The following is a 26,866-nucleotide window of genomic DNA, read 5'->3' as shown; positions in this document are numbered from 1 at the left end:
AACGCAAGTTCTCATTTGACCTTCACAATTTAATCTTTGGCACCCCCCCCCCCCAAGTACACACAACCATTCTCTTTTAAGCAAATATTGCTAAAGCTTTTGTTTATCTTTTTAATTAGTCCACCTTTCAGCTACAGGTTATATGATTTGTCCAAAGTCTGCAACACAGATTTCTGGTGATTTGGTGTCTGCCCTCTCTCAAGACCTTGGTGCACCATGGTTTCCTCACATACAATGTCAGTAGAAGCTTATAGGCACTTGCTAAGGGGAAATATCCGGCATCCCAGATACACTGGGTCCTTTTGAAAAGGAACAAGTCATAACAGACCCTATGTGAAAAGACCTGTGAACTGAAGCAGTCTAGACAAGAGACCATGACCTTGGTTGCACACGCGCGCACCCCCCTCCCCCCGCCCCATAGTTACAATGCAGACTCACCCTGTTCTCTATTCCCTGCTGCAAGTAAGGGCAAAGGGTTGTGTGTTAGTGTCTTGGGTTAGAGTGGAAGGGGATGGAGCCTGTGGAAGGTGCTGTGGGCTGGCGAGGGGAAGTACCGGCATGTGGGCTGCCAGACCCTTGCCCAAGGAAACGATCACCTAGGATACATTAGGATAATAAGCATCCTGATGAACAGTTATTTATTTGTATGGTGCCTTTCTTGTAGCAAAATGCATTGAACTGATGCCTCGTAACATCCTCCCGAAGAAAGGAAGTGGCAGATAGTGTTAAAACGTTACTGGTTAATCATGGGGAAACTGAAGCATGGATAGGTTTATGGAGCCTGAACAGTCACACAATGCCTTAGTGTCTGGCCTGGGAATGAAGCCTGAGTTTGCCGCTTGCTGTCAGGACTGCCGACGCCATTGTGTTTAGCATTGTACCACAGTGAAAGGGGCTTACTCTTAACAATGCGAGAGCTGCTTTAGGAGACAGACACAATGAACTTTGGTACAGTATAGTCTAGAGGCCAAAATGAGTAATTTTCAGTAAATTGACTATGAGATCCAAAGCTTCATTAAGTTTTAAAATGAAAAACAAGTGAAGACTGTACAGTTTTTAGGAACTGACTCAAAAAAACATGAACATTCTTTTCCCGTTTGAAATAGCATATTTTTAAAAGCCGTATTTTGTTGGCTCAAAATCTGACACTATTCCTGCCAAGCATAGGATTTATTTATTTCAAATAAATATTCAAAGGTTCTGTGATTTATTTCAAAGATTCTGTCTTGTAATGATTGTCAATCTAACCTTTATGCCTTTTATGTTCCAAAATACCTGATTTCCATAGACTGTGTTTGTGGGGGGTAGGGTGGGGGAAGGCTTTTGTTTTATTCAGATTAAGTTTGGGTTCTTCCAGAACAGTTGAAAATACAGAGCCTGGAATTCAGGAAAGAGATCGGTGGCGGGGAGAGGAGAGATACCACGTTAGGTGTCTTAAACATCACTGTGAAGAATTTAGAGAGAGGCGATGAAACATACGTATGGATTGTGGTGTCACTGCTAAATTGCTATTCATGCCCAAAGTGTCTTAGTGACCTAGAGAAAATTAACAGGTGATCTAGATATTAATGAGTTTGGCTGCAAACATTTTTACGTTCTGGATTTTAAGAAGAGCATGAAGGTGAAATTTTGAAACTTCAAAGTATGTTGAGTAATATTGGTATATGAATAACTTAAACAGGCCAATATAGCAATCACCTGCAATTTTATTTTGTATTTAAGATTTGGTTGTTCAGGCCAGGAGAGTTTGGGCCAGTGTCCCTCCAGGAGATAGTCTGAGGGAGAAGAGCTGAACAAGAAAGGGGCAGTGGGGAGCCAGGAATAGGGTCTTTCCCTTCTTTCCCCAGTGAAGATCAAAGTAGCCCAATGAGAGAAACCACAGTGTGATTAGTGGTGTTGCCTGACGTAGTTGAACATGGCAGAACTCTCCCAAGTGAATAGCTGCTAGCCAGTGGTCCTCTTTGAGGGAACACAGGTATGTATGCGTGTACGTGCATTTGCATATATGCATCTGCTTCTTCGAAAAACTCACCATGAGTCCAAGAGACTCAGGGATGAAGTTTGCAAGAATCACGCTATCAGCCAACCTTCCTGCGAATCCAGGATGTGATGTATTGGCATCTAGGGTGCTCTTTATAGTTGTGGTCATTAATCTTGTAAGAGAAGGCATAACGGAACTCAATGGCAAAGAACAGCAACTAGTGTGAGGGAGTAGGAGAGGTTGCTGTATGTACGCAGACTGAAATAATTAGGGCTCCTCAGGCTTGAAAAGACGGAGCGGAAATAGGATTAGAGTTTAGTAAATTTGTGAAGAATATGGATTAGATGATCATAGAAATGTTTACAGAAGTAGGCAGAACCTCTTAAAAGCTGAGAAGTGAACTGAGGGCAAAAAAAGCTCTATTATACCGGGAAAGTAGACCCTGTTCAGCAAAATTACTCTTGAAAACTAGACTTGAAGTGAAAGGGTCAAAGGTTACTCTTATTTTGCTGCTATTTTCTTGAAATATGAAGGGTCCACGAGAGAATAGATGAAGCTTCCTAGTAGTTTTTACATTTTCTTTTTTCTTAGGTGAAATGTCAATGTCGTGAGTTCTTCATTCAGTATTTATTCATTGAAGATAGAGTCTGTGCTGTGTCTTCTGCTAAGCCCTGGGTACACTGGGATGAAGATGGAAAGAGGTGGTTTAGTGGTGAATAGGAAACCGTAACGGTCGGTGTGATGACTTGACAAGCGTGCCGTGCCGTGAGAGCTTGACACAAATTGCTAACATTCTCCAAGGATCAGATCAGGTGCCCCTGGAGAAGGTGCTGAAGCTGAGACCTGAAAGCTGACAAGTTCACTGAGCCAAGAGCTAGGGGAAGAGGGAATGGCATTTGGGAGTGCCCAGAGGTGCAAGAGGGTCCACGTGGCTGGGGGCAGAGGAGAGGCAGGAGTGAGTGGAGAGGGATGGGAGAAGTGGCAGGGCGGGGCGGTTGGTGGAGCAGATTATGGAAGACCTTGTAGATCATAAGGGTTTGGACCCTAGAACAGTGGGAAGTCATTGAGGGGGTTAAGCAGAGAAGATCAGATTGTGTTTTTATAAACAATCATGGTGGCTGCCATGAACAGAGAGGTCAAGAGTAAATATACTGGGACCAGTGGGAAAATGTTGGTGTTGTCCAGGTGATGGTGGCTTGAACTAGAGAGAAGTGGACAAGTTCTAGAGCTGTTTCAGAGGAGGTACAGACTGGACTTGTTGACTGACTAGGTAGAAGTATGAGAGAAAACTAGTCAAGCTTGACTTGTGAAAGCCAATTAGGCCTCAGATCTTATCCGAATGAGAATTAGCACAGAGTTTTTATAGGTCTCTTCTCTCATGATCTCCAGATGACCTAGAGTCAGGAGGTTTCCCTCCCTCTCCCGCTTTTTCTCTCCTGAATTATCGAGGACCTAAATGTTTCAGGCTCTGCAAGTCAGCACATAATTGGCCCCCAATAAATGAATGTCAAGTAAGTAGAAAGATCATAAACTACCTAATTTCCAGTTTCCTAAATCTCCCTGCCTTTAACTCTTGCAGAGCAAACAGTTTCTTGCCGTGCCCAAACTGCGCGACAGTTCATGGTAGCCTGAGGTCAGTTGACCTGAAACAGAATTTGGCACAGGTCAAAATGGCAGGGATACATACAGGGACTCTGTTGAATGATTTGTAAAAGCTTTTTATTTTCAAGGAATACCAGAATTGGAAGACGAATACAAAGAATTTTCCTATGTCTCTCCGCTTCACCGATCATTAACATTTTACCGTGTTGGCCTTATCACACTTCTCACCATACAGAGCTGATGATGGACACAGATTTAGAAATTTTCTTAACCTATTAATTATGGACGTCAAGACCCTTCATCTCTAAATACTTGACTAGTATGTGTTTCCTCAGAACAAGGATTTTCCTTTTATTAAGCATAGTACAGTGATTAAATTTAGGAATCGTTACCTCATGCAACACTGTTATCTATTGTGAGGTCTCTAGTCAGCCCTCGCCTGCTGTCCAAATGTCACTTCTGCCATTTTCCTCTGCCTGTTCCATGGATCCAATTCAGAAGGCATTGCATTTGATTATCCTGTTTCCAGTCTTCTCCAACCTAGAACAGTTCCTCAGCATTTCTTTGCCTTTTAAGACATTGAGATTTTGGAGAATGGGCCAACTGTCAACTCCGTGGAATGCTCCACGGAGTGGTTTTGTCTGAAATTGTCTCGTGCTTAGATCCAGGCTGTGCATTTTTGGCAGGAAGGCTGAGCGAGGATGTCGTGCCCCTCACAGGGTGCCTGTCACAGCAGGAGGGGAGCCGTGAGGTCTTGTTTCTGGGGATGTTAACTTTGATCACTTTGTTAAGGTGGTGTCTTCTGGGTTTCTCCACCCTGAAGTTACCTTTCTTCCTTATGATGAATAGGTTATTTAATTACTTCTTCATACTTAGTCATTGTAAATGTTACTAAGCTTTGTGTCTAGTCTTACTTAAAAGAGCCCCATTTCCCCCCTCTCTTGGCAGTGTTTTAGAGCACTCTGCTGCAAGGGACCACCGCCCGCACGCCCTGAATATGACCTGGTTTGCATAGGCCTCACAGGCTCTGGCAAGACCAGTCTGTTGTCGAAGCTCTGCAGTGAAAGTCCCGAGAACGTCGTGTCGACCACAGGTGGGTACTGTGCCAGGGTTCTACCCCTTTCTCTTTCTCCCCCCTCAGATGTTCTGGTTTCTTATGCTATTTGTGGGACCCCTCCCTTCTATTTTGGTTAAATGCTTCAGTCGGTTTATTTTGGGGTGTTCTGTTTTTCAAACTAGAGTGTGGGGGGTAGTGTCCTTAAATTTCTTTACCCTCTATCTCTCTAGTTATTTCAGTGCCACTGGACAAGTCAGGCTCAGAGAATATTAGTACAAACTAATGCTGAAACCTGGAATTCTAGTTCTGTTATAAAACGGCTCCATCTCAGGCTCACTGAGTGCTAGTCTCCCTTGAGGAGTCACCCTGGCCTACTTGTGTTGGTCATACGCTTCCTAAACAGTTCAGCTGATGGCCTGAATCTTCTTTCCTCAGAGTTCCTGTCTGGAGGAGAGTCAGTGCAGGAACCATTGATCAGGTTATGTTGTCTCTAGGCGTGGCCAAGAAGTCAGTCTAGGCAGTGCTTCTCAATCAGGAGAGACTTTGGGTTGTCACAACTAGGGGAGGGGGCTACTGGCGTTTCTTGAGTGGATGCCAGGGATGCCACCAAACATCCCACGATGAGTAAGACTGGCCCTCACCACAGGGAAGAGGGAGTGAGAGCGCAGTTAGTGGCTGACTGGGTTTGGAAGGTGAGCAAGAACGAAGCCAAAGATGACCAGGAAGAGCCTTACCTCAGTTAGGATCAGGATTTGCCATCAAGTAAGTTGGGGTTTTAGAACTTTGCAGATTTTAGAATTGTAGATGAGAAACTGTGGACTTGTAAAGCAATAGAGACATAGCGTCATTAAAGGATGAAGAAAAGTGGGGCGCCTGGTGGATCAGTCGGTTAAGTGGCCGACTCTTGATTTTGGCTTAGGTCATGATCCCAGAGTCCTGGGAACAGGCTCCCCACTCAGTGGGAGTCTGCTTGGGATTCTCTCTCTCCCTCTGCCTCTACACAACCCCCCCCCAATAAGTATATTTTTAAAAATAAGTTAAAATAAATAAAGGATGAAGAAAAGAGTAAGGTGTTCATGGTAATTGGTGAGATGACAGAGGGTGAGCAGAGCTCAAGACTGGCCTTTCATATGAAGCCAGTTCTGACTATTTTCCTTTTCCCCAAGACAGAACCGAGCACTCCCTTCTCCCCCACTGTACATGGTCCATATTGCTATCATTTAGTGCCTACAGCATTGCTGTCTGCATTTCTGTCCCCCAGCCTGGGGTGTAAGGTCCTAAGGGCAGAGATAGCACATTTCATTTGGCTTTATACACCCAGAACCTAGCATAAGGTTTGGTCATAGCTCCAGATGTTTTTTGAGTGAACAGGAGGCAATAGTAACTTGAATTGTTTTTGCATAAAGTATCATACCTCTGTGAGCCTTATAATGGCCTTACATGGCAGGTAAGATTTTTTTTTTTCTCCCGGATTCTGACTTGAGGACATCTGAGGCTCAAAGGTGTGGTGATGTACTGTTGTTACACAGCTAGTGATCAAGTAGTGATCAAGGTAGGAGGCCAGTTCAAGTCTTCAAATGAAGTTTAGCAGTACCTAAGGCTTAGGATTTGCGATGAGAGTAGTATTTGCTGATTGTTGGTAAAATTGTGGATATCTTTTGGAGAAATGGGTTATGAAATTATACAAACCTTATTAACTTAGTAATTCTTTCCAAGCAAAATACCCTTTCCTAAAATGTGTAAAAGTAATACAAACGTACTGTTCTTCACTTAGCAGAGGTATAAATCAGAAGCACTGTAGCTAGAAAAGCAGATTTGAATTGAAATGTAAATAATCTGTAAATAATACTATAATTATTTGTAAATTATAAGTTTTATATCTTTATTAAATTTTTAACATGTTCCTTTTACTGGAACCAATAATGACATTGTGTGCTAGTGGATTTTTCTGATCCATTAGGTATTAAGTTGCCTAACATTTTGGGTATCAAGCTTCTATGAGTTGTCATTATTCTGAACCAGGCACAGCACGGCAAGAAGTTTACACCCGGGTTAGGAAGATAAGATTTCTAATGACAAACAGTTGATGCTTGTTGCATGTTTAATATTAATACATGCCAGGTGCTAAGACAGCGTGATATGTGCTATACTTGATGATAAAAATGAGAAAGCTAAAAGGGGTCATTTCTAATATGAGGAGTCAAAGAAGGCATAGAGGATGTTATATTTTGAGAAGGGCCTGGTGCTGACTAGTACCTGAGCAGAGAGGAGTGGAGTGAGGAGAGGAAGGATAGGAAGAAGCATTCAGAGATTAGAGATCTTACTGGGTTGAGGCCAAGGGCATGGAGGTTAGGGTGTGTTGTGACCTGACACTGAAGGAGTTTCTGAGAGAGATCTGTACCATGGAGAGTGGATCTCATAGGGACTGTGATTTGGGGGCTGGAGAGTTAGAGGCAGGTATATTGATCCTGTAAGAGTGGCAGTCACATTGCGTAATACAGAGGAATGAAAGAGATAAAAATGAAATGTGCCTTAGGTTCTAGCCTAGTGATTGAGTGAATTGTAAAAAGTAGGGAGAACGTGACAGGCAATTTTTTTTTTTAAGATTTTATTTTTTTATTCAACAGAGATAGAGACAGCCAGCGAGAGAGGGAACACAAGCAGGGTTAGTGGGAGAGGAAGAAGCAGGCTCCCAGCGGAGGAGCCTGTTGGGGGCTCGATCCCATAACGCCGGGATCACGCCCTGAGCCGAAGGCAGACACTTAACCGCTGTGCCACCTAGGCGCCCCCGTGACAGGCAGTTTTAAGATAAAAGATGAATTTGGCTTTGGACATGCTCCTTTTGAGGTATTGGCAGTACTTGCAACAATGGTCCAAATGCCAAAAGACAAGCTGACTAGAGAAAGTTTGGATCTGGATTTGAGAGACAACTGACTTGTGGGTTTGGAGATTGTCGAGGAATGATGGGTGGTAGAAGGAAGAAGGGTGCTACACACCAACTATGTTCATTCCTTCTTCCCATGTTTGTTTAATACCTATTACATGACTGCCACTGATTTAGGCACTGAGTATGCATTAACAGACAAACATTGGAGCTTACATTCTAGCATCTGCATTAGACAGGGAATCTAAGCTAGGCTGTTGTATATGATATCATGTAGTCGTATATGAATAAGAGACCAAAAGAACTAGAGTTAAATAATCATCACTCTTAAGTCTGAGAAAGGGCTACTGGGTGTGGTGACATTATGATAATTAGTGAATGGTTTCTGTGCAGAGTATGAGTCAAAACCAGCCTGAGCAATGAGGGATTGGGGAGCAAGCAGAGGAAATAACAATGTATATAGACTGTCCTTTTCACTCCTTGGCCCCTTAGCTAAGACTGCCCATGGACTACTCTTTGAAGAAGGTAGACACCAACAGAGGAAGCAGTGTCCGGGAAATTGGTTTTACTAGGTGCTGTGTGGGCGTGCTGGTGGACGGAGATATTAGGGTGGTGGTCGGAGAGAAGGAAAGGTGAAGATGCTCAGCAGAGGCAGCGATAGCAAGAATGGGTGAGGATTTTTGATTCTGTCAAGACAGAATAATTGGAATGGGTTTACCCTCTCACTTGAAATAACTGGGGGGGGTGTTGAGGGACAGAGAAAATATGAAACTGATTTCAAGAACATGAATATGAAGCAACAAAGCATAGGCATCCCTGAGAGATGAGAAACAAATGAGCTAAGCCCTGCATTTGCCCCAGCTTACTTCCTTGAGAGAGTTCCTCAGCTATGGCACACTTCCAGGGGGAACTGAGGTGGAGTTCAGTGGACTCCCTACATTGAGATGGAGAAAGAGTTGGAGAGACCGAGGAAGCTAGGGTTCATGGGACACAGTAACGGAGAAGAAAGAGTTGTACAGAGAGAGAACCCTGAGATCTACAGAGGGTCTCCCTTGAGTATCCAAGATACTTAGTGGTTAGCCATGTTCACACAAGACTAAAAGTTCCGGCTGTTCCCACTAGCTAGATTGGAAAAGTCATAATTCACAAGGTACTGGGCAGAGTACTCAGGAGGGTCTTGCCTTAGGAATCAGCCCAAAACTGAGCACTGCTCTAGATTCACCTAGGAAATCATATTAACAAAACCGAAAGTTCAGACAGTTTCCTACTAACTTTAATGCATCCTAGAACAAAGCTGTAGGAGACTTACGGAAAACAGAATTACCCAGCACTTAGGGCAAAATTCACAATGTTGGGCATTAAAATATTACCAGCCATGAAAAAGGCAGGAAAACATAAATGTAATGGAAAGAAAAATCAATTGAATCTGACTCAGAGCTGACACAAAGGGATTAGCAAAGAAAGACTTAAAACTGTTACTATAACTGAATTCCGTCTGTTCATACAGTTAAGTAGAGTCACGGAAGATTTTTAAAAGACCCATATAAAATTTCTGGTGGTGAAAACTACAGTATCTGAGACGGAAATATGCACCAAATAGGATTCACAGCAGACTACACATTGCAGAAGTAAAGAGTAATAACCTCGAAGGCCATTAGTATTAGAGACTATCCAAAGTGTTGAGAGAGGGAGAAGAAAATGGAAAGTGCAAAAAGCAACATGAATTGTGAGACAATTTCAAGTCCCCAAGCATGGGTCATTGGAGTCTGTGAGGGTAAAGGATGGAGAGAGGGACAGAAAAAATATTTGAAGAAATAAGGTCTGAAATGTATTTAAAATTAACAAATCCAAGAAGTTCATTCAACCTCAAGAGTGAGATAAAAACAAACTACAACAAAGACATAAAGTTTCTCAAAACCAGTGATAAAGTGTGATGATTAATTTTATATTGTCAGCTTGGCTGGGCCAAGGTGCTCAGGTATTATCCTGGATATTTGTGTTTGGAGATGAGAATATCTAAATCAGTGGACTTGAGTGAAGCAGACAGCCCTCTCTAATGTGGGTGGGTCTCCTCCAATCAGTTGAAGGCCTGAATAGAACAAAAGATGACACCCCCACCTCACTCCCACCCCCCACCCACTCCCACCCCCCACCCCCCACCCCCGCAAGGAGGAAATGCGCATCAGGTGGCCTTTGGACTTGACCTGCAGCATCAGCTATTTCCTGGTTCTCCAGCCCACCAGGCCTACCCTGCAGATTTTAGGCTTTGCCAGCCTCCATAATTGAGTCAACTCCTTAAAATAAATCTCTGTATAAATATACCTCCTATTGGTCTGTTTCTCTAGAGATCTTTGGATAAAACAAAGAAAATCTTAAAAGCAGATAATGGATGTTACACAGGAACCATGATAAGAGTGACATCAGATTCCAGTGTTTCTCACTGGAAACAATGCAAACAAGACTGTGGAGCAGCATCATTAAAATAGTAAAGGGAAAAAAATTATCAACCTATACCCAGCAAAAATATCTTTGAAAAAGACAATTAAAGACTTTCATTATACCTTTTTATTATACTTTTGTTGTACTTTTTCCAGCATTAAAAGAAGTGTTAAAAGAATTCCTTCAGGCAGAAGAAAAATGATTCCAGATGGAAATCTGGATTTACACAAAGAAATGGAAAGCATAGAAATGGTGACTACAGGGGTAATTATATAAGATTTAGTTCTTACTTAAATCTCTTTATAAGATAATTGTTTAAAAAATATGGGGCTTATAACATACATAAAATAATGCAGGAGAATAAAGGCATAGAAGCCATATTGGAAAAAGAAGTATACCCTTGTAAGGTTCCTATATGTGAAGTGGTTATAATAACAGTTGAAGGTAGACTGTCATAAGAGATGTACTATAACCCTAAAGCAACCACTAAAATAACAGAGCGATAGCCAAGAAGGGAACAAATGAGATAAAGTGGAAGTATCAAAAATTATCCAAAAAAGGCAGAAAGAAAAGGAACAAGAATAAATGGAATAAATAGAAAACAAGTACTAGGGTGATACACTCAAACCTAACCATCAATAAGCAAATTAAATGTAAATGGTCTAGACTCAATTAAGGGACTAAGATTGATATTAGATTAAATAAATGAAAAATAAATAAAAAACAAAAACTAGGACAACTATATGCTGACTTGAAACAGATCTTAAATATAATGACACAAATAGGTTGGGAAAAGATGTATCATGCTAACAGGAGTCAAAAGAAAGTTGGAGTGGCTATGTTATCAGAAGAGGTAGGTTTTAGAGCAAAGAATAACGCTGGGAATAAAGTTCATTTTATAATGAAATCATCTAATCAAGAGAACATAAGAGTTCTAAACACTTATAAAACTGTTAACAGCTTTACAATACACAAAGTAAAAACTGACGGAACTTTAAAGGGAAAAAGACAAACCCACATGTCAGATTTTAATGCTCTCTGAATTATTGACAGAACATGTAAGAAGAAAATTAGCCGAGATAGAGTAGACTTGAAAAGTGCTATCAGCCAACTTGACTTGATTAACATTTATAGAACACTCTGACAGTGGAAGACATTTTTCCCAAGTGCATATGAAAAATTAATCAAATTAGACCATATTCGAGGATATACAAGTCTCAATAAATTTAAAGGGGGTCAAGTCATATTAAATATGTTCTCAAATCACAGTGGAATTGAATTAGAAATCAGTAACAAGATTTCTGAGGAAATCCCCAAATATTTGGATACCAAATTAATTCTAAATAACCCATGGATCAAAGAAGAACCCAAAAGGAAATTATAAAACATTTTGCACTGAATGAACGTACAACACGTCAGAATTTGTGGAATGCTTTTTTTTTTTTTTTTAATTTATTCAACAGAGATAGAGACAGCCAGCGAGAGAGGGAACACAAGCAGGGGGAGTGGGAGAGGAAGAAGGAGGCTCATAGCGGAAGAGCCTGATGTGGGGCTCGATCCCAGAACGCCGGGATCACGCCCTGAGCCGAAGGCAGACGCTTAACCGCTGTGCCACCCAGGCGCCCCTGTGGAATGCTTCTGAAGCAGGACTTTAGAGGAAACTTACAGCACTAAACTTCTATGTTAGAACAGAAGAGCCTCAAATCAGTGACCTCAGTTACTACCTTAATGAACTATAAGAGAAGAATGTATTAAAAACAAAGTAAAGCAGAAGAAAAGAAATACTAAAGACCAAAGTGGAACTCAATGAAACAGAAGAACAGAGAAAATAATTGAAACCAAAGCCTGGTTCTTTGAGAAGATTGAGTGAAATTTGCAACTCTACCCAAATAGATCAGGAAAAAATATTGAGACACTAATATCAGGAATGAAGAGGAGTTGCATAAATGTAGATTTTATAAATATTAAAAGGATAATAGAATATTATAAACAGCTTTATGCCAATAAATTTGACAACTTAAACGGAAAACTTCCTTGAAAGACAAACCATCAAAGCTCACTTACGAAGAAATAGAAACCTCAGATCTGTATTTAATGGAAATGAAATCATAGTTAAAAAAAAAAAAAAGAACACTTGAAATCTAGTCAGCTGCACTGGTAAATTCTATCAAATTTTAATGAAAAAATAATGCCAATACCACATAATACCTTCCAGAAAATTGAAGAGGTGGGAAAACATCCCAATTTGTGTAAGACCAGTAAGTTCTTTTTTTCCCGCTCTTTGAATGTTTTATTTTTTTTATTATAATATTTTTTATTATATTATGTTAGTCACCATACAGTACATCCCCAGTTTCCGATGTAAGGCTCGATGATTCATTAGTTGCGTATAACACCCAGTGCACCATGCAATACGTGCCCTCCTTACCACCCATCACCAGTCTATCCCATTCCCCCACCCCCTCCCCTCTGAAGCCCTCAGTTTGTTTCTCAGAGTCCATAGTCTCTCATGTTTCATTCCCCCTTCTGATTACCCCCCCTTTCTTTATCCCTTTCTTCCCCTACCGATCTTCCTAGTTCTTATGTTCCATAGATGAGAGAAGGACCAGTAAGTTTAATGCCAGAACTAGACAAAATTACAAGAAAACTACATAACAATATCTCTCATGAATATGGATGCAAAAAGTATAATTATAAATTAAGCAAATCCGATATATCACAAAGTGACATCCTAGGAATGCAGGGTTGGTTTCCCACTCAAAAAAAAAATCAGTAAAATTTAATTCATAATATCAAATTTTAAAAAATGTGATTCAGATACAAAAAAAACCCCTTAATTTCTGATAAAACTACAGAATACAAACAAAAGGGAATTTTCACAACTGTTAAAGGGCATCTGTGAAAACTGCACAGCTATTGTTATTCTTAATGATGAAAGAATCTTTCCTCTCAGATCAAGAATGAGAAGACACGGATGTCTGTTCTCAACACTTCAACTCAACATTGTAGCAGAGATTCTAACGGCATTAGGCAAGAAAAAGAAAAGACTTCCAGATTGGAAAGGAATAAGTAAAACTATCTTCATTTGCAAATGACACAATCATCTAGTAGAAAATTCGATGGAATCTACAACTTTACATCAGTGAGTTAGAGACAGCAGATGTGAATTACAGCTGGTAATCTTGGAGATCTGAAAATTTGGAGGATATCTTGATCATTAATTTGGAGAATATTGTCCATAAGAATAGAAGCAGAAGGAGTGTGGTGGATAAACATTAGCCAAGTATTGAATTCATTCGGGTAGATGACCAGACTCCCTGAAATCTGATAAATGGAAATGCAGAGGTCCATATATAAGCAGATGCCACAACTTCAGGTGGGAAATTATTAAGAGGTGACTATGGTGAAGTGGTCCAAAAGCATTATAAGGAACGCACGATTGTCTTGGGTGGCACTATTAGGGAAAGGAAAAGTTCTGTAGGCTAGTGTAAGGAGGATGGAAAAGTGCAAGAAAATGTTGGAGTCTAGGCAAGACTTTTCTTAACGAAGCTGAGGTTCCATAGGACTCAGTGAAAGGGCTCCATCATGATAAAGGAAGGGCTGGCTTGGGAATGTGAAGCCTGAAAAAGGATATAGGAGGGAAGGGGTAGATGGTTCCCGGTTGAGTCTTGTGTGCTTACTGTAGCTGATGAAGGTGGGTAAGAGGTCGGAGAGACTGATCAGTGATGACGGAGGGAGGGGGAAAGGAAGGCAGCAGAGAAGAGCCAAGCAGGCTGATTATAAGCTATCAGTGGACCCACAAAAATCAGTCCCCACTGGAGTTCCAGATAAGCATGGCTGGTGTGTTCAGACCTACTTCTGGTTCTTTTTGTTTGTTTAGATCAGGGCTGTGTGGGTGTGTGTGCGTATGTAATTGAAGAACAAAGGAGGTGGAAGGAAGGTCCTAAAATAAATGACAGAGCCTAATGGCAAGAAAAGGTAACTAGAGGAAAAAATGAAGTGAGAAAGCCACTGGTGCATGTGAGCATTGAACGTGGAAAATGGACGAACAGCTGCAGGAGGCTAAGGAGGATGACTCACAAAGGAAGAGACCAAGGGCCTTAACTCAAGTTTTCCAGTAATTCTAAATGTTTATAAACAAGACAATGTAAGAAGAAAACAATACTGTTGAGAAATATTTGTAACAGGTATTAGAGTTTATGGCTGTCCCACTTAGAGAATTCAGTCATATTTACAAATAGTACCCAGAATGCAATCGATAAATGAATTAAAAGAGATGTTTCATAAAAAGAATTAATGGCAAAGAAATAAATGGGAAAGGTTCCCCTTGGCCAGAAATTCAACTTGACTAGAGAATAAACAAGAAAGATGTTAATTTTATACTCAAATTTACTAATATTGTTTTTTTCTTTATGATAAGACCCAACATTTGGTCAGATCATGGTTGCATGCATTAGTGGTGGCATTGTGTCTGGTGTTGTCCCTTTTCTTGGAAAGCAATTATTCATATAAATCAAAGATTACCAAAATATTCACATCTTTTGACCTAGTAATTATGTCACTGAGAATTTAAGCACGTAATTTTAAAGAAATCATACACACAAAGTGATTCTTTGCAACACTTGTATAACTAAAACTTTTAACATCCTATAGCAAGGGAGTTCATTAATTAAATTGTAGTACCCTCCACTGAAAAAATTATAGATTGGAGCAATAGTCTTTTTTTTTTTTTTTTTTTTTTTTTTTTAGTTTTCAATCCTTTTTTTTTTTTTTTGAGCAATAGTTTTCTATTGAAGAAAATTTACATTTGTTTTTAAAATTTAACTGTGCCTTTGAATGAAAAGGGAGAAAAGAACATGTTGAGTTATATGTGAAATTTTGTTCTTTTAAATTATTTCTTTATAATGTTTGATAGTAAGCCAATTAAAAGTAAAATATTTGTTGGAAGAGTTGGGAACGATGGAAAAGAGAATCTACCTTTGAGAATTTGTTTCTTAAAATAAAAGCATCACAAGAAAGGTATGTCCATCCAATTTTAGCAAGACAAGAATGTCTGCCTTTTCTTTAGAAGCAAAGGGAGTCCAGACTTCATTGGATGGTTAACTTCAGCAATCTTTTACCTTTGACATAATTTTTAGAAGACACTTAAATTGTGAAACTTAAAGGGCCGGGAAACCGTCCAGAAAGCAATTGGAAAGCTTGCACCTTGGTCGAGAAACAAAAGTGATCTCTGTCCCAAGCGAATTCCTTGACTGGAGATGCACGAGGAATTTGTTGATAAAAGGGTTGTTAACCTGTAGATTACACAGAGACTAGAGGAGTGGCGTTTAGAGGCCTGGGATAATATAGTGATGTAACCTGGAGAAAGCTGAGCACCTGGAATTGAAAAAGATTGAAGATCCCCTCTAAGGATACTTATTACTACACTTGGAAAACAGTCGAGAGGTATGCCATTCAGTTAAAATAGAAAAAGATTGTGATAATTTGAAAGAAATGTAGAAAATGTCCATGAAAAATTGAATGAAGTATTTTAGAAACTTGAGTATTTGCTGTATACATGTTAAGTCAACAAGAGAAACAAGTTATAAAGTCCAATTTTGTTGTCTGCTAAAGGACTGTTTAATAAATGCCGGTGGATTAAATTTGTTTTTAGGATACTGAAATCATATGTAGAAGAATCTCACTAGAATGGAAGAATTGTCCAAATGTCACAAAATTGCCATGACGTAAATCATGCCCTGGGTTGAAGTCAAGGCCACCAGATCTGTGGAGTGCCTTTGCCTTCAGCGGTTGTTAAAGTTATCCAGGGATTTCAGAAGTACACACAGAGTATCCATGTGCAAGTGTGCAGACTTGTGTGTTAGGAGGGTGGGGGGTAGTTGGTCTGTAAATCCAAATAAGATACTCATGTGTTCCACACAATGAGTAAAAATAGACTGGCCTCACTCCCCAAACTAATTTTGTTACAATTCCAGGAATGCTTTCCCTGCATAAAAAATGTCACATCCATCTCCCTCGTATCACAGGTTTTGCTGAACTTAAGGACTAAAAGACAAATACTGAAAGTCTATGCAAACAATTATTTCCCCAAAGAGTTACTAAGTCATATATTTATTAAAATTTGTGGGGTTAAATCTTAGGGGAGGTTTCAGTCTTACTAATGTAGCTTAGAGAGGCCAGGAAAAAATGACTGCGTAACGTAGGCTTCAGCCATCAACTTGTTTGAGTGGGATCTGGGGAGACCTGCCCACGAGGCCTTCAGCCAAATACTAGAGGCCATTGATGATTGACTCCGTTGTTACTGTCATTTCCTCTTTCTTGTTTAATATAAATAATGGAATCCTAATGCTAGAAGAAGTCTCAAGAAGCTTATCTAGTCCACTCATTTTGCAGATGAGGGATTCAAGGTCAAGAAAAAATGTGACTGGTGAGTCTAAGAGCTGTGGCTAGGACTTCTAGGACATCAGCACACTGACTACCTGTGGAGAGTGTCAGAAGATGCCTATTTTGTGGACAGGGAAGAGTGATCAAGCCTAGAGTCAGGGCTGAGTTGGACATTTTCTTTCCCCTAAATTCCTGGTTTTGTCAATAATGCTGATAAAAAAGCAGTGTCTGAACTCCTGCTATTTTTATTCCACTAATAAGGCATTGTAGTGTGGCCCAGAGAACACTTACTTTGGTTCTTCGTATTACATTGTTTATAGAGAGGCAGAATAGTGGGTTTATTAGGTGTGCATGTATTTTGACAAGCAGGTTCACCAGTATTTAGTTCAACATTGGCCAGAATCCTGTGAATCGATCTGGTCGTTGGTACCCAGAGGAGGTGTAGAGCTTTGGTGACAAGGCCTGGGGTGAAGTTTTGAAGATAGTACTTAGTACTCTTGGCAGGGCACCTAGGCCTTCTGATTCACTTTCCTCTTCGATGGTAGTACTCATGTTAGGATTGTTGGAACAGTTAAATCGAGAAATAAATATAAACCCTTAGCATAGATCTTTAAAGAAATAATGAGATTGTATTATGTGCCTCTCACTGGCATACAGGGTACACCGCACACCCTTTCTCTGGTGGGGATTCTTGCAGTCTAACTGGGGAACAGACATAAAAGCAAGAAACTGATATGTAACTATCACTGAAAATTACATAGAAGTACTGAGTACTGGAAGAACATGGATCTTCCAAAATCAGCCTATTTCAAGAAAGCCATGGAAAGTTTGCCTGATGAAGTGAAGTTAAAACTGCACCTGAAGGATGAAGAATTGGCCAGAGGGGCAAAGGGCACCAACGGAGCAGGATGTGCAGATGCCCTAAGTTGGGAAGGACATAGCTTGTTTTAGGAACCAAAGACGAAAATGAGGGGGAAATGATACAAAATAAGCCTGGAAAAGGGAAGAAACACCAGACCAGGTCGAGCCTCGTTAGGTGTTTTGAACTATATCCTGAGTAGTGAGAAGCTACCCGAAGGTTTTAGCCAGGGGAGTGATGTGATCAGATGTGACTTCAAGACGATCACTTCTGCTGATGTGTGGAGGTGATGGAGCAGGCCAACACCAGATGCAAAGAGTTGAGTTAGGAGGCTCTTGAAGTTGTCCAAGTGGTAGTGGTGGCTCGGTCAGAGTTATGGAGAGAAGTGGACCTATTAGAGAACTATTTCGTAGATGGAATTGACAGGCTTTGTTGAATGGAATTAGGAGAGGGAAAGGAAGTGCTATGGAAGATGGCAGATGTTTAGTCTATAAAAGTCCTCAAATGTTTTCGATTCTGTAGCTTTAATTTTTACCACTGTGTTCATGATATATCAGACCTTGAGACCACATGTGATCTTGACTGGGAGAAACTTAAAGCCTCTAGTAGTCAGTTGGTGACTATTAGTATTCTGAAATTTAGTTTTATTTACTAAACACTTTATAGCACTGGGTGCCATCTGTTCTTGTTTACAGATGAGGTAACTGAGGCACAGAGGGGTTAAGTAACTTGTTCAGTTGACAATGGTAGAGCCAGAATTAGAAGTCAGATATTCTTTCTTTGGCTCCCAGATTATCCTGATGGTTTTTATTCCTCAGAGCAACATTTGAGAAAGGTATTTTGATGGTTTGACCTTTATATCCCTACTAAATATTAATATTTCCCCCTCCCCCCTTGACCTCGTCCAACCCAATGTAAAGGAATAAGTAGAGTTGATCTGCTGGTCACCCTTCTTGGTTGCCCTTCTGGTGAACTGCAAGTGTAGCTTTAAGTTTTAATTCTTTTTAATCCTTGCGAGCATTTAGAATGACTAAAATTTTTTAAAAAATTGTTTCTCTTCCATGTGTAGTACATTTTTCTTATTTTCTAGTCTGGTTATGTAGGCTTTGTCCTCTGAACATTCATTACCACAGCTATCCTGAAAAAATATGAAGACAGCAAAATGGAAGACTGTATATACCTTTGCAGTATAAATCTAGCCACACATGTTCTGTTTGGAGAGAAAACATGTGTATTCTGCAGAAACATTTATATGCCTATAAATAACATTGCTAGGTTACTTTGCTTAGCGTGAGCATTTGAGGACATTTTTGCAGTCGATTTATTATATTTATTATATCTGTGAGGATTAAAGAGGGTAACAATGATATAATCTGCCTGTTCGATTATAAATTTCAAAAGTCATATTTTGCATGTGGGTGCAGCAGTTTCTGGAAGGCTATTCCTTTCCTTGGGCACCTGCGTATTGTCAGCTTTTAAGAATCACAGCAAAGGAAACATCGCTGGTGTGCTCCATAACTGTCTTTTTCAACGTTGGGGCCTATCTCTCTCTGGAAAATCCATAGTTGAGTTGTCCTGAACATAACCACTAATAGACTGTTGAGCATTTGCATAGAGCTTTTCGTTTTCAGGATTTCACAATCATTGCCTTTTAACCCATATGACACCCCTGTGAGGTAGGTAGATACATTCAAACATCCACGTCTCCTGCAGGCAAATTTCGGTGCCAGCATGGATATTGTGATTGGCACTGACTTTCCTTAATTTCCCAGAGGCCAGACACCTGGAGAGGCTTTTCTGCAGGCCTAAGTACATGCCAGTGCTTCAGCCACATGGGGCTGCCTCCTCATTCCTTCTGCTATTTTACTAAGATTCAGTGACTGCATGCACCATTAACCGTAACGCTGTGGCAACTGTGTCAGTCTGCATAAAACCCACAGAGGACAGGTATGTTTTGGAAGATTCTTAGAGGGCCCAATGAACATTCACATTCTGTACCACAAATTTTAACTGTTCACACTTCTCTCACTCTAATAAGGGTACTTTTCATTCAATGGTAACATCTGTAGCTCCACCTAAGTATTTAGATTAATAAGTCCCCAGGATTTCTCTTAAGAGTCTATAATGTATTGAGGCAGGCAAAAGATATACATAGCTAATGATGAAATCATCAATACAGAGCCAATTAATAGAGAATGCTAGCAATCATATATTGTATGCTTATTTGTATCAAGCACTGTGATAAACAAAGTATGTAACATTGTATCAATTTTGTAATGACTACACGAGGTAGATTCTATCATTCCTGTTTTATAGATGATGAAAGCCAAGGCTAGTAGGTTGCCCACAGTCACATAGCTGATTTGAACCCAGTTCTGACTCCAAAGTCCCTTTTTAACCATTAGGTAATATTCACTACCTTAAGTGAAAGATACTGTATAGACTTTTGAAGTGCTAGGACAGCATATAGCAAAAGAGTGGCAGTAACAGGGTAGAATATAAAAAGATACATATTCTGTTTTTATACAATGAAGTGGAACCATGTAAAAGAACTGTTCTTGGGGAGCCTGGATGGCTCAGATGGTTAAGCGTCTGCCTTCAGGTCATGATCTCCGGGTCCTGGGATTGAGCCCCACATCTGTCTCCCTGTTCAGTGGGGAGTCTGCTGCTTCTTCTGCCTCTTCCCCCTGCTCATGCGAGCTCTCTCTCTCTCTCAAATGAATAAATAAAATCTTAAAAACAAAACAATATAACAAAAAAAGAATTGTTCTTATCCATAGCATATAGTGTATCTGTTTACCTATCCAGGCACCTATCATAATTTCATAATGTGCTTCAAATTAAAGTATTTGTATATCTGATCCTGTTAAATCATCATCCCTTTTCTAAGAAATTATTTTAAATTTGCGCATACTAATGTGTAAAACCTTAGATTAATTGGGTGGTTAGAAATTACTGAATAAATTAACTTTTAAAAATTAGTAGGGCTTTTAATTGGAAAAGTCCTTGTATATAGCAAAACATTCAAATGAAATAAAAAGAATCAAATTTAAGACCTTCATGTCCTCAGTTGTCCCAAGAATCCTCTCTAGTTTGTTTCTTGTGAATTCTTTCAGAAATAGTGTATTTGTTGGCATATGTGTATGTGTGTAGGTAAATAAGCTTGTACGTTGCAACTGCTAAGCTTTTATACTAAAACCTGTGAACCAGTTATGTTGAAGTCAATCATGACTTGAATGATAATAGTTCTAAATATGTGATTAAAAAACTGTACTCTGAATATATTTTAATAGAAATCATTTACTGCATGTATTATAAAATGATCGTGCATAGACACTTACGACTGCACTTTAAAGAAAGAAAAATATATGTATGATATTAACCATGTTCTTAAAACTCTGACATAAATCCCATGTAATTCTAATATAAGATGGTTACAACTTTGGTACCTTAATCTCTAGAGTTGCTGAGTTATATGTGAGAGACAATTAACTTTAGGAATTAGAGGTCCTCATAGATTTAATATTTTCTTTGAAGTTTCTCTGTACTTCCATGTCTTTCTCACAACTGATAAAATTTACAAGTGACATAACATATTAAAGAATAAGGCAGTATTTTGAAGAAGAGTTAGATTTTGCTGTAATAAACAACTATGTTTTGAAAGTTTGAAGAGGATAATGTGTTATCAGTGTATCTTGAATTGTTTCCGGCATAAATACAAGCTATGAAAAGTAGCTCTTAATCAGCCTAAAAAAGGCTTTGAGCATTTTTATGCATTTTTAAAAGTAAAGCTGCTAATTCCTTTTTTATGTTTTTGTTTTTTAATTTTAGGTTTTAGTATAAAAGCAGTGCCATTCCAGAATGCCATCTTGAATGTAAAGGAACTTGGAGGTATAATATTTAAAATCCTTTCTGTGTCTGGCTTAAATTTGTGCTAATTTGTTACATGTAATTAAAAAAATTGTTATTCTAGCAGGTGATTCATTTTTACCTTTTCCCTTGGTAATAGAGATATGTCTTTCTCTTTATATATGTTTTAAAGTTTGTTGAAGAGTTCTAAGTAATAAACTTTTTTTTTTTTTAATTTAGAGAACCATGCTGTTGGTTCTGTTTCATATGCTACATATTCTTTGGTTTTATTTGTTCAAAGAATTTATTCCTGATCCAAAAGTATGAAGAGAATTTTAATATAACAGAAAGATAAGCCATACATTATGCAAGGCAAAGAACTATATTTCAGAGTAGTTTGTATTCATACTGCAGGTTTTATTGTATTAGATCTTTTTAGAATGTATTTGTTCCGATAATAAATCTTTGCCAATGGCTTCTTTGCTGGTCAAGCACATTTATTGGATAGGCTGTACCCCAAACTATACATCACTCAGTCTTTCATTACACTCTCTGTCTAGGATTTTTTTGGTTGTGTTTTATGTCAGTCAGGGTCTTCACCCATGTAAATAGGTTAACAAAGAAATCAGTCAATTCAGTGAACCTACTAAATTCTCTAATGGCACAGGAAAATGGTAAGTGCTCTGAAGTTCAGGATCATACTGGTGAGTTTAATGACTTAGAAGAAAGTTCTCTTCCATCTCTTTAATCACTTTGTGATATTGACCTTCCCCCCTCCCCCACTTTTTTCTAAGTTCATTCTAACTGACCTATTTTTAACTTGATGCAATTGAAATACAAACTTTATGCCATTTTAATAGTGTTTGATGCCACCTTATTTTTATCTCTTTAATGTATTAGCTCATCTTCTCAGGTGTTTTAAAGAGCTGTATCTAGGACAAGTTTACTTCTGCCAGTCTTTTTTATAGCTACCTTTGACTTTCATAGCATTACTATTTAAATCAACCATGGTTGATAAATTCTGGTTTTCCTTTAAGGCATTTGATTTTGTCATTTGACTACAAAAATTCTAAAGCATGCGTGTTCTTGTCATGGAATCATTTTTCTACATGAATTTTTAAGACTGCTCGTTTAGGTTGACTATTTTAATATTACTTTGTGGTTTCTAGTGACTCTGCTTCTCAGTGACCATACAATTACAGTCAGAGAATATATTGTAAAAGTCTATGGAATCAAAATCTATGGCTTGAGAATTTTAGATTTTAAATGTGGTTGATACTTCATAAGGACTTTATTACTAGGCTAGACACAAAACTTTTATTGAACCCCCTCCAGGCGTGAGAAACTGTTGATTAATTGATAAGACATTTATTATGGATGTTAGTTGGATGATACAGTTGGTAAATGTATCTGGACAACTGAAGTGAATGCTTCAGGGAATTTTTGTAGCCTGGACTCTGTGCCACCGTAACACCGAGTTTCAGTACAAAAGAGAAAACTTAGAGGACAGGGGCATATACAGTGGGAATCTGTCTGTTCCCAAGCAAGGTTTAGTTTTGCTGAAAAACCTCTTCCCTGACAGTTGCAGTATGGACATTGCAGTGAAGAGGGTACCATAGAGTTTGGTGGTATCATCGTAGTTCATGTGATGGTTATTCTGTGATAATTTGTCATGTGATGGTTATTCTGTGGTAGTTTGAGATACAGGTAAAAGAGAAAACTAACAGGACTGGGACAGGTACATGTGTTCTGGGCTAGTGAGAATGTGTTTGGCATGTGGTATTCTGCCCCCTCAATTTTAGTCGTTCTGTTTTCAGTCGAGAGACTGTTTCAAGGAGAAAGTGATTTTTTTGAGTAGAATTTAATTGTGCATCCTGTGTTGAGTGCTCAGAGGCAAGCTGTGGAGGGAGTTTATTCCTCGATTGGGCCTTCACTAAGTCCTTTATTTAACACATACTTTTTGAGGGCCTTCTCTGGCTGAAAGAGGACTGCGCACTAGGCTCTATCTCACCTAAGGCGGGAAGAGTGTAGCTTTCCTAGGATTCGGGATATCTCTTGTGTGGTAAGAAGCTCATCCCAATATAATACATATGTACGTGGCATTTAGGGAGATTTGTGACCAACTGAAATCAAGTTGCTTGGGAGGAGGTAGTTTGACTGAAAATTTCAGGAGGAAAGAGTGGAGTGTTTTAGGATCAATGTGTGATGATATGAAACCTTTATGTACCAATAGAGGGTTTCTCAGAAGTCCAATCAGGTTGTGTCAATCCAGGGAAAAATCTTGAAATCAAGGGAAAAATTCAAGAAGATGGATGGTAGAAATAGCAATACTGAGTGCCACAGTGTCTCCAGCGTGGGGAATGCTCGGATGGCTCTGCTTACCGTAGGGTAAATTCAAGAGATTGGCATGGCCCCTGCTTCTCCCTACTGGGAAGAGTACCCCTTCCGGATGGTTGCGAGGCTTTCCACCATCCCTCTTCTGAGCCTTAAGTTAAATTTCTCACTGTTCAAAATAGGAAGAGGCATGAACTTGTATTCCTTATCTAGTAAGAGATGGAATGAAATGAATTTAACACTGACCAGTGGACATACATGAAAGTCAGTCTTGGGAGATCTTAAGAAACTTTGTTTACATGTACAACTGATAGATGCTTGTGTCTGTGCATATACAGAACTTGTATGTATGCATATACATATGTAGTTTTATGTTCTCATCAACTTTCCTTAGAGTGTTTCCAACATCTTTCACCTAAAATTTCTTAAATTTTCACTCACATTTTCTCATATGGTCTTTTCTACCATTCATGCAATCGTTCTAGCACAGTTTTATATCAAGCAGGATTCTAGGAGCTGAGAATGAAAGATATTTAAATACATCCCCTGTCTTCAAGAAATTTGTGATTTTTGATTATGGAGACGTTCATGAAAACAAATATTTGAAATCAGTGAAATTTTGGAAAATGAAATTGTGGGGATTGTGGGTAAGTTCAAGGTAAGAGGCGACAGAAATACAGACATAATCTGTCCAGCCTGGTGGTATATGGGCAAGTTCTGTTTTCACTATTGTGAGAATGACTTGGTCTCCTCGACTTAGCTCTCACACCCACCAGGCTGCACTGATGATGCCTATATTTATATGAAATTAAAATTCTAAATGTTTTTTCTATATTTTTTGCTTATTCCCATTTCTCTCCCTCCAGTTCTCATTTCACTTTTGCAGCTTTGTGCCTAATAGTAGGTGCTGTGACTGTCTCACAGATAATGTGACCCTGGACAGCCAGACACAGAGACTGATTGACTTGATCAAGGCTATTTGGAGGGCGTGGATGTCCATCTGAGCACTTAACTGGTTACTTTCTATGTGGAACATTTTATCCCATGCCTGGAGGAAGAGAAGTGCTTCCACATATTATCTGCTGCTGCTTCTATCACTGATTTTCTCTCTGACTCTCAAGTCAAACTCTTGTTCGCTCTGGGTTCTGCTTCCCTTCCGATCTCTTCCAGACTGGCTTTTGAATCAGTCATAACCTCTACTTTCCAGTCTATCTTGAGGCTTCCACAGACACATCATTTTCATATTTTTATTCTTTTTATTTCATGTATTCAACAGATATTTATTAAGTACATATTACGTGCCCAGGCTGAGTTCTAGGAAGTTGTGGTTATAGTGGCAAGAGACGCACAGTCCTTGCATAGACGAGCTATTGAACATAAGGGGAGACTCTTGTTGTGTACTTCTCTCCTCGAGTAAAGCCAAATATTACTATTTACAGGCCTAGAACGAATTTGTAGGTTAATCCCCTCAGTACTTGAAGGGATTTTTAATACCATCCAGCACGGCTGTTCTGATCTCTGCAAAGGACATTCTGTAGTATTGCTCAGTGGATTTGTTTTTCTTGTAAATTCTTTCATTTGGGAGGTTTTTGTTAAAACTAATCTAAATCCTTTTTCAGTTTTAATTAATTACTCTTCTTGTCTTGTGCTGTTTTTCCCGATGTTGTGCAAGACACCTAGCAGGATCTTGAACAGACAGAAAGATGAATCAGCAAATTTCCCTTCTTCCTATTAGAGGAAGCCCAGTCATTCTGTAGGATTCTAGGCAAGTCCATTTTCCTGTATCTCTGCTTCCTTATCTTTAAAATATAGTAATAATAGTTCCTGAAGTTACTATATAACCATTGTGAAGACTAAATTAAGTCAGCTACTTAGAAATCTTCTGGCCTGTAGCTAACATTTTTAGAAGATTTATATTATAATTACACCCTTCCCCTCCCCCATCCCCCCCTCCTCTCAGTATAAAACCACCTTTCAATAAACCACCTTTCAATAAAGCCTTTTTACCAGGGACTCTAAAAATAATCCAAATCACATATTGATTGCTTTTTCTCTTTGTGGTCATGCCTATGCCTTGCTCCCTTGTGGACAAGATGATTTTTTTTTTTTTTTTCCGTTACACCTGTTTAAACTGAAAAGTCACAGGGAAGGGACCTCCTTGGAGTCTTTTGGTTAGCAGCCTAGCATAGTTTTTGGCAGTACACACGTGGTAATATTAAATGTTTTTGTCCACATCTACCTTATCACCTTTCCCTCTGTTTTCAGTTTCCACCTGAAAAATCTCTTCTATCATAATGCCTCTTTTTTGTAAAGCTTTTGTTTATTTATTTATTTGACAGAGAGAGGAAGAGCGCACAAGTAGGCAGAGCAGCAGGTAGAGGGAGAGGGAGAAGCAGGCCCCCCCACTGAGCAGGGAGCCCAATGTGGGGCTCGATCCCAGGACCCTGGGATCATGACCTGAGCCAAAGGCAGACGCTTAACCGACTGAGCCACCCAGGCGCCCCATCATAATGTTTTTTAATTGCTTTCTTTCTGTTTGGCTTTATGTATTGTAACCTCATTACTAAGGTGAATGAAGCATTTGGCATTTAGCTGAGTTGAAAGCACCAGTCCCGCCTCAGTGACCTTACAGCTCTGGTAATTTTTCATTTTAGAAATTTCCAGTTCTTAAATCTACAGATGGATTCAGAGATATTTTTCTCTTGATTTTGAAATTGCATTTGCACACTGATAGAGCACAGAGAGGAAATTTTCATTTCTTAACACATTTGGTTTATTACCATGCATCGATGAGGATCCAGACATCATAATATTCCATTTTCTTTCCCTAACTGAATTCTGGAACCACAATCGGTTTTGTCAAATGACTTGTTTTCTCCCTCTGATATTCTAATGAGTTATGTCTGAGTTGTTTCCCCACCCAGTAAACTCTTTGGCAGTCTTGTCTTCCCCGTTGACATTCAGAAAGGCAAAAGCTAAAAAGCAGTAAGCTGTCTTTTATGCTTCAGTATTTGCTGCTAGTTGTCAATCAGAAAGAAAGTTCATGAAGATTTTTGTTTGCACTTTATTTTTTTCCTTTAAAGACAAGACAACTTTTCTTCTTCAGAAGGTGGTGAGGGTCGTGTGGAAAAGTGCAAGTTGTGTTCACTTACCCATTTACTTCAGCCCATGCAATAGTGATTGAATGATTTTTGAGGATTGTCAGCTAAGCCATTTTTTTTAAAGGTTGCTTCTTTCAGCAGCCAAGCTGTTATATGAAACAGATGTTGTCTCTGTCCTGTTTCTTTGTTTGCCTGGAGGAATACACTGCCTCCTCATAGTGAAAGGTGCTGTTTCTTTGTATCCTGCTAGTTATCTTCGGGTGCTGTTAATCTGTCCAGGTTATTTGCATTTCCTAATTTCTCCAGAAATTGTACAGGGCAAATTTCTTGACAGGCAGCCCAGGGGGCACTGCTGCCTGCATCTTTTTAATTTCTG

The 26,866-nt window shown here is 39.3% G+C and overlaps 1 protein-coding gene across 2 annotated transcripts in view; it reads left to right on the top strand.

The window, feature by feature from the left end:
* Nucleotides 1-26,866, top strand: part of ARL15 (ADP ribosylation factor like GTPase 15) — a 411,841-nt gene that overhangs the window by 132,551 nt on the left and 252,424 nt on the right. For both annotated transcript variants that reach the window (XM_026510687.4, XM_057312235.1), the window contains exons 2-3: nt 4,532-4,676; nt 21,038-21,097. In XM_026510687.4, the coding sequence (XP_026366472.1) occupies nt 4,532-4,676; nt 21,038-21,097 (205 nt within the window). The remainder of the gene's footprint in view (nt 1-4,531; nt 4,677-21,037; nt 21,098-26,866) is intronic.

The sequence above is a fragment of the Ursus arctos genome, unplaced genomic scaffold (genome assembly GCF_023065955.2).
Source record: "Ursus arctos isolate Adak ecotype North America unplaced genomic scaffold, UrsArc2.0 scaffold_15, whole genome shotgun sequence".
Classification (NCBI taxonomy): Eukaryota; Metazoa; Chordata; class Mammalia; order Carnivora; family Ursidae; genus Ursus; species Ursus arctos.
This window is presented reverse-complemented; position numbering and strand designations above follow the sequence as displayed.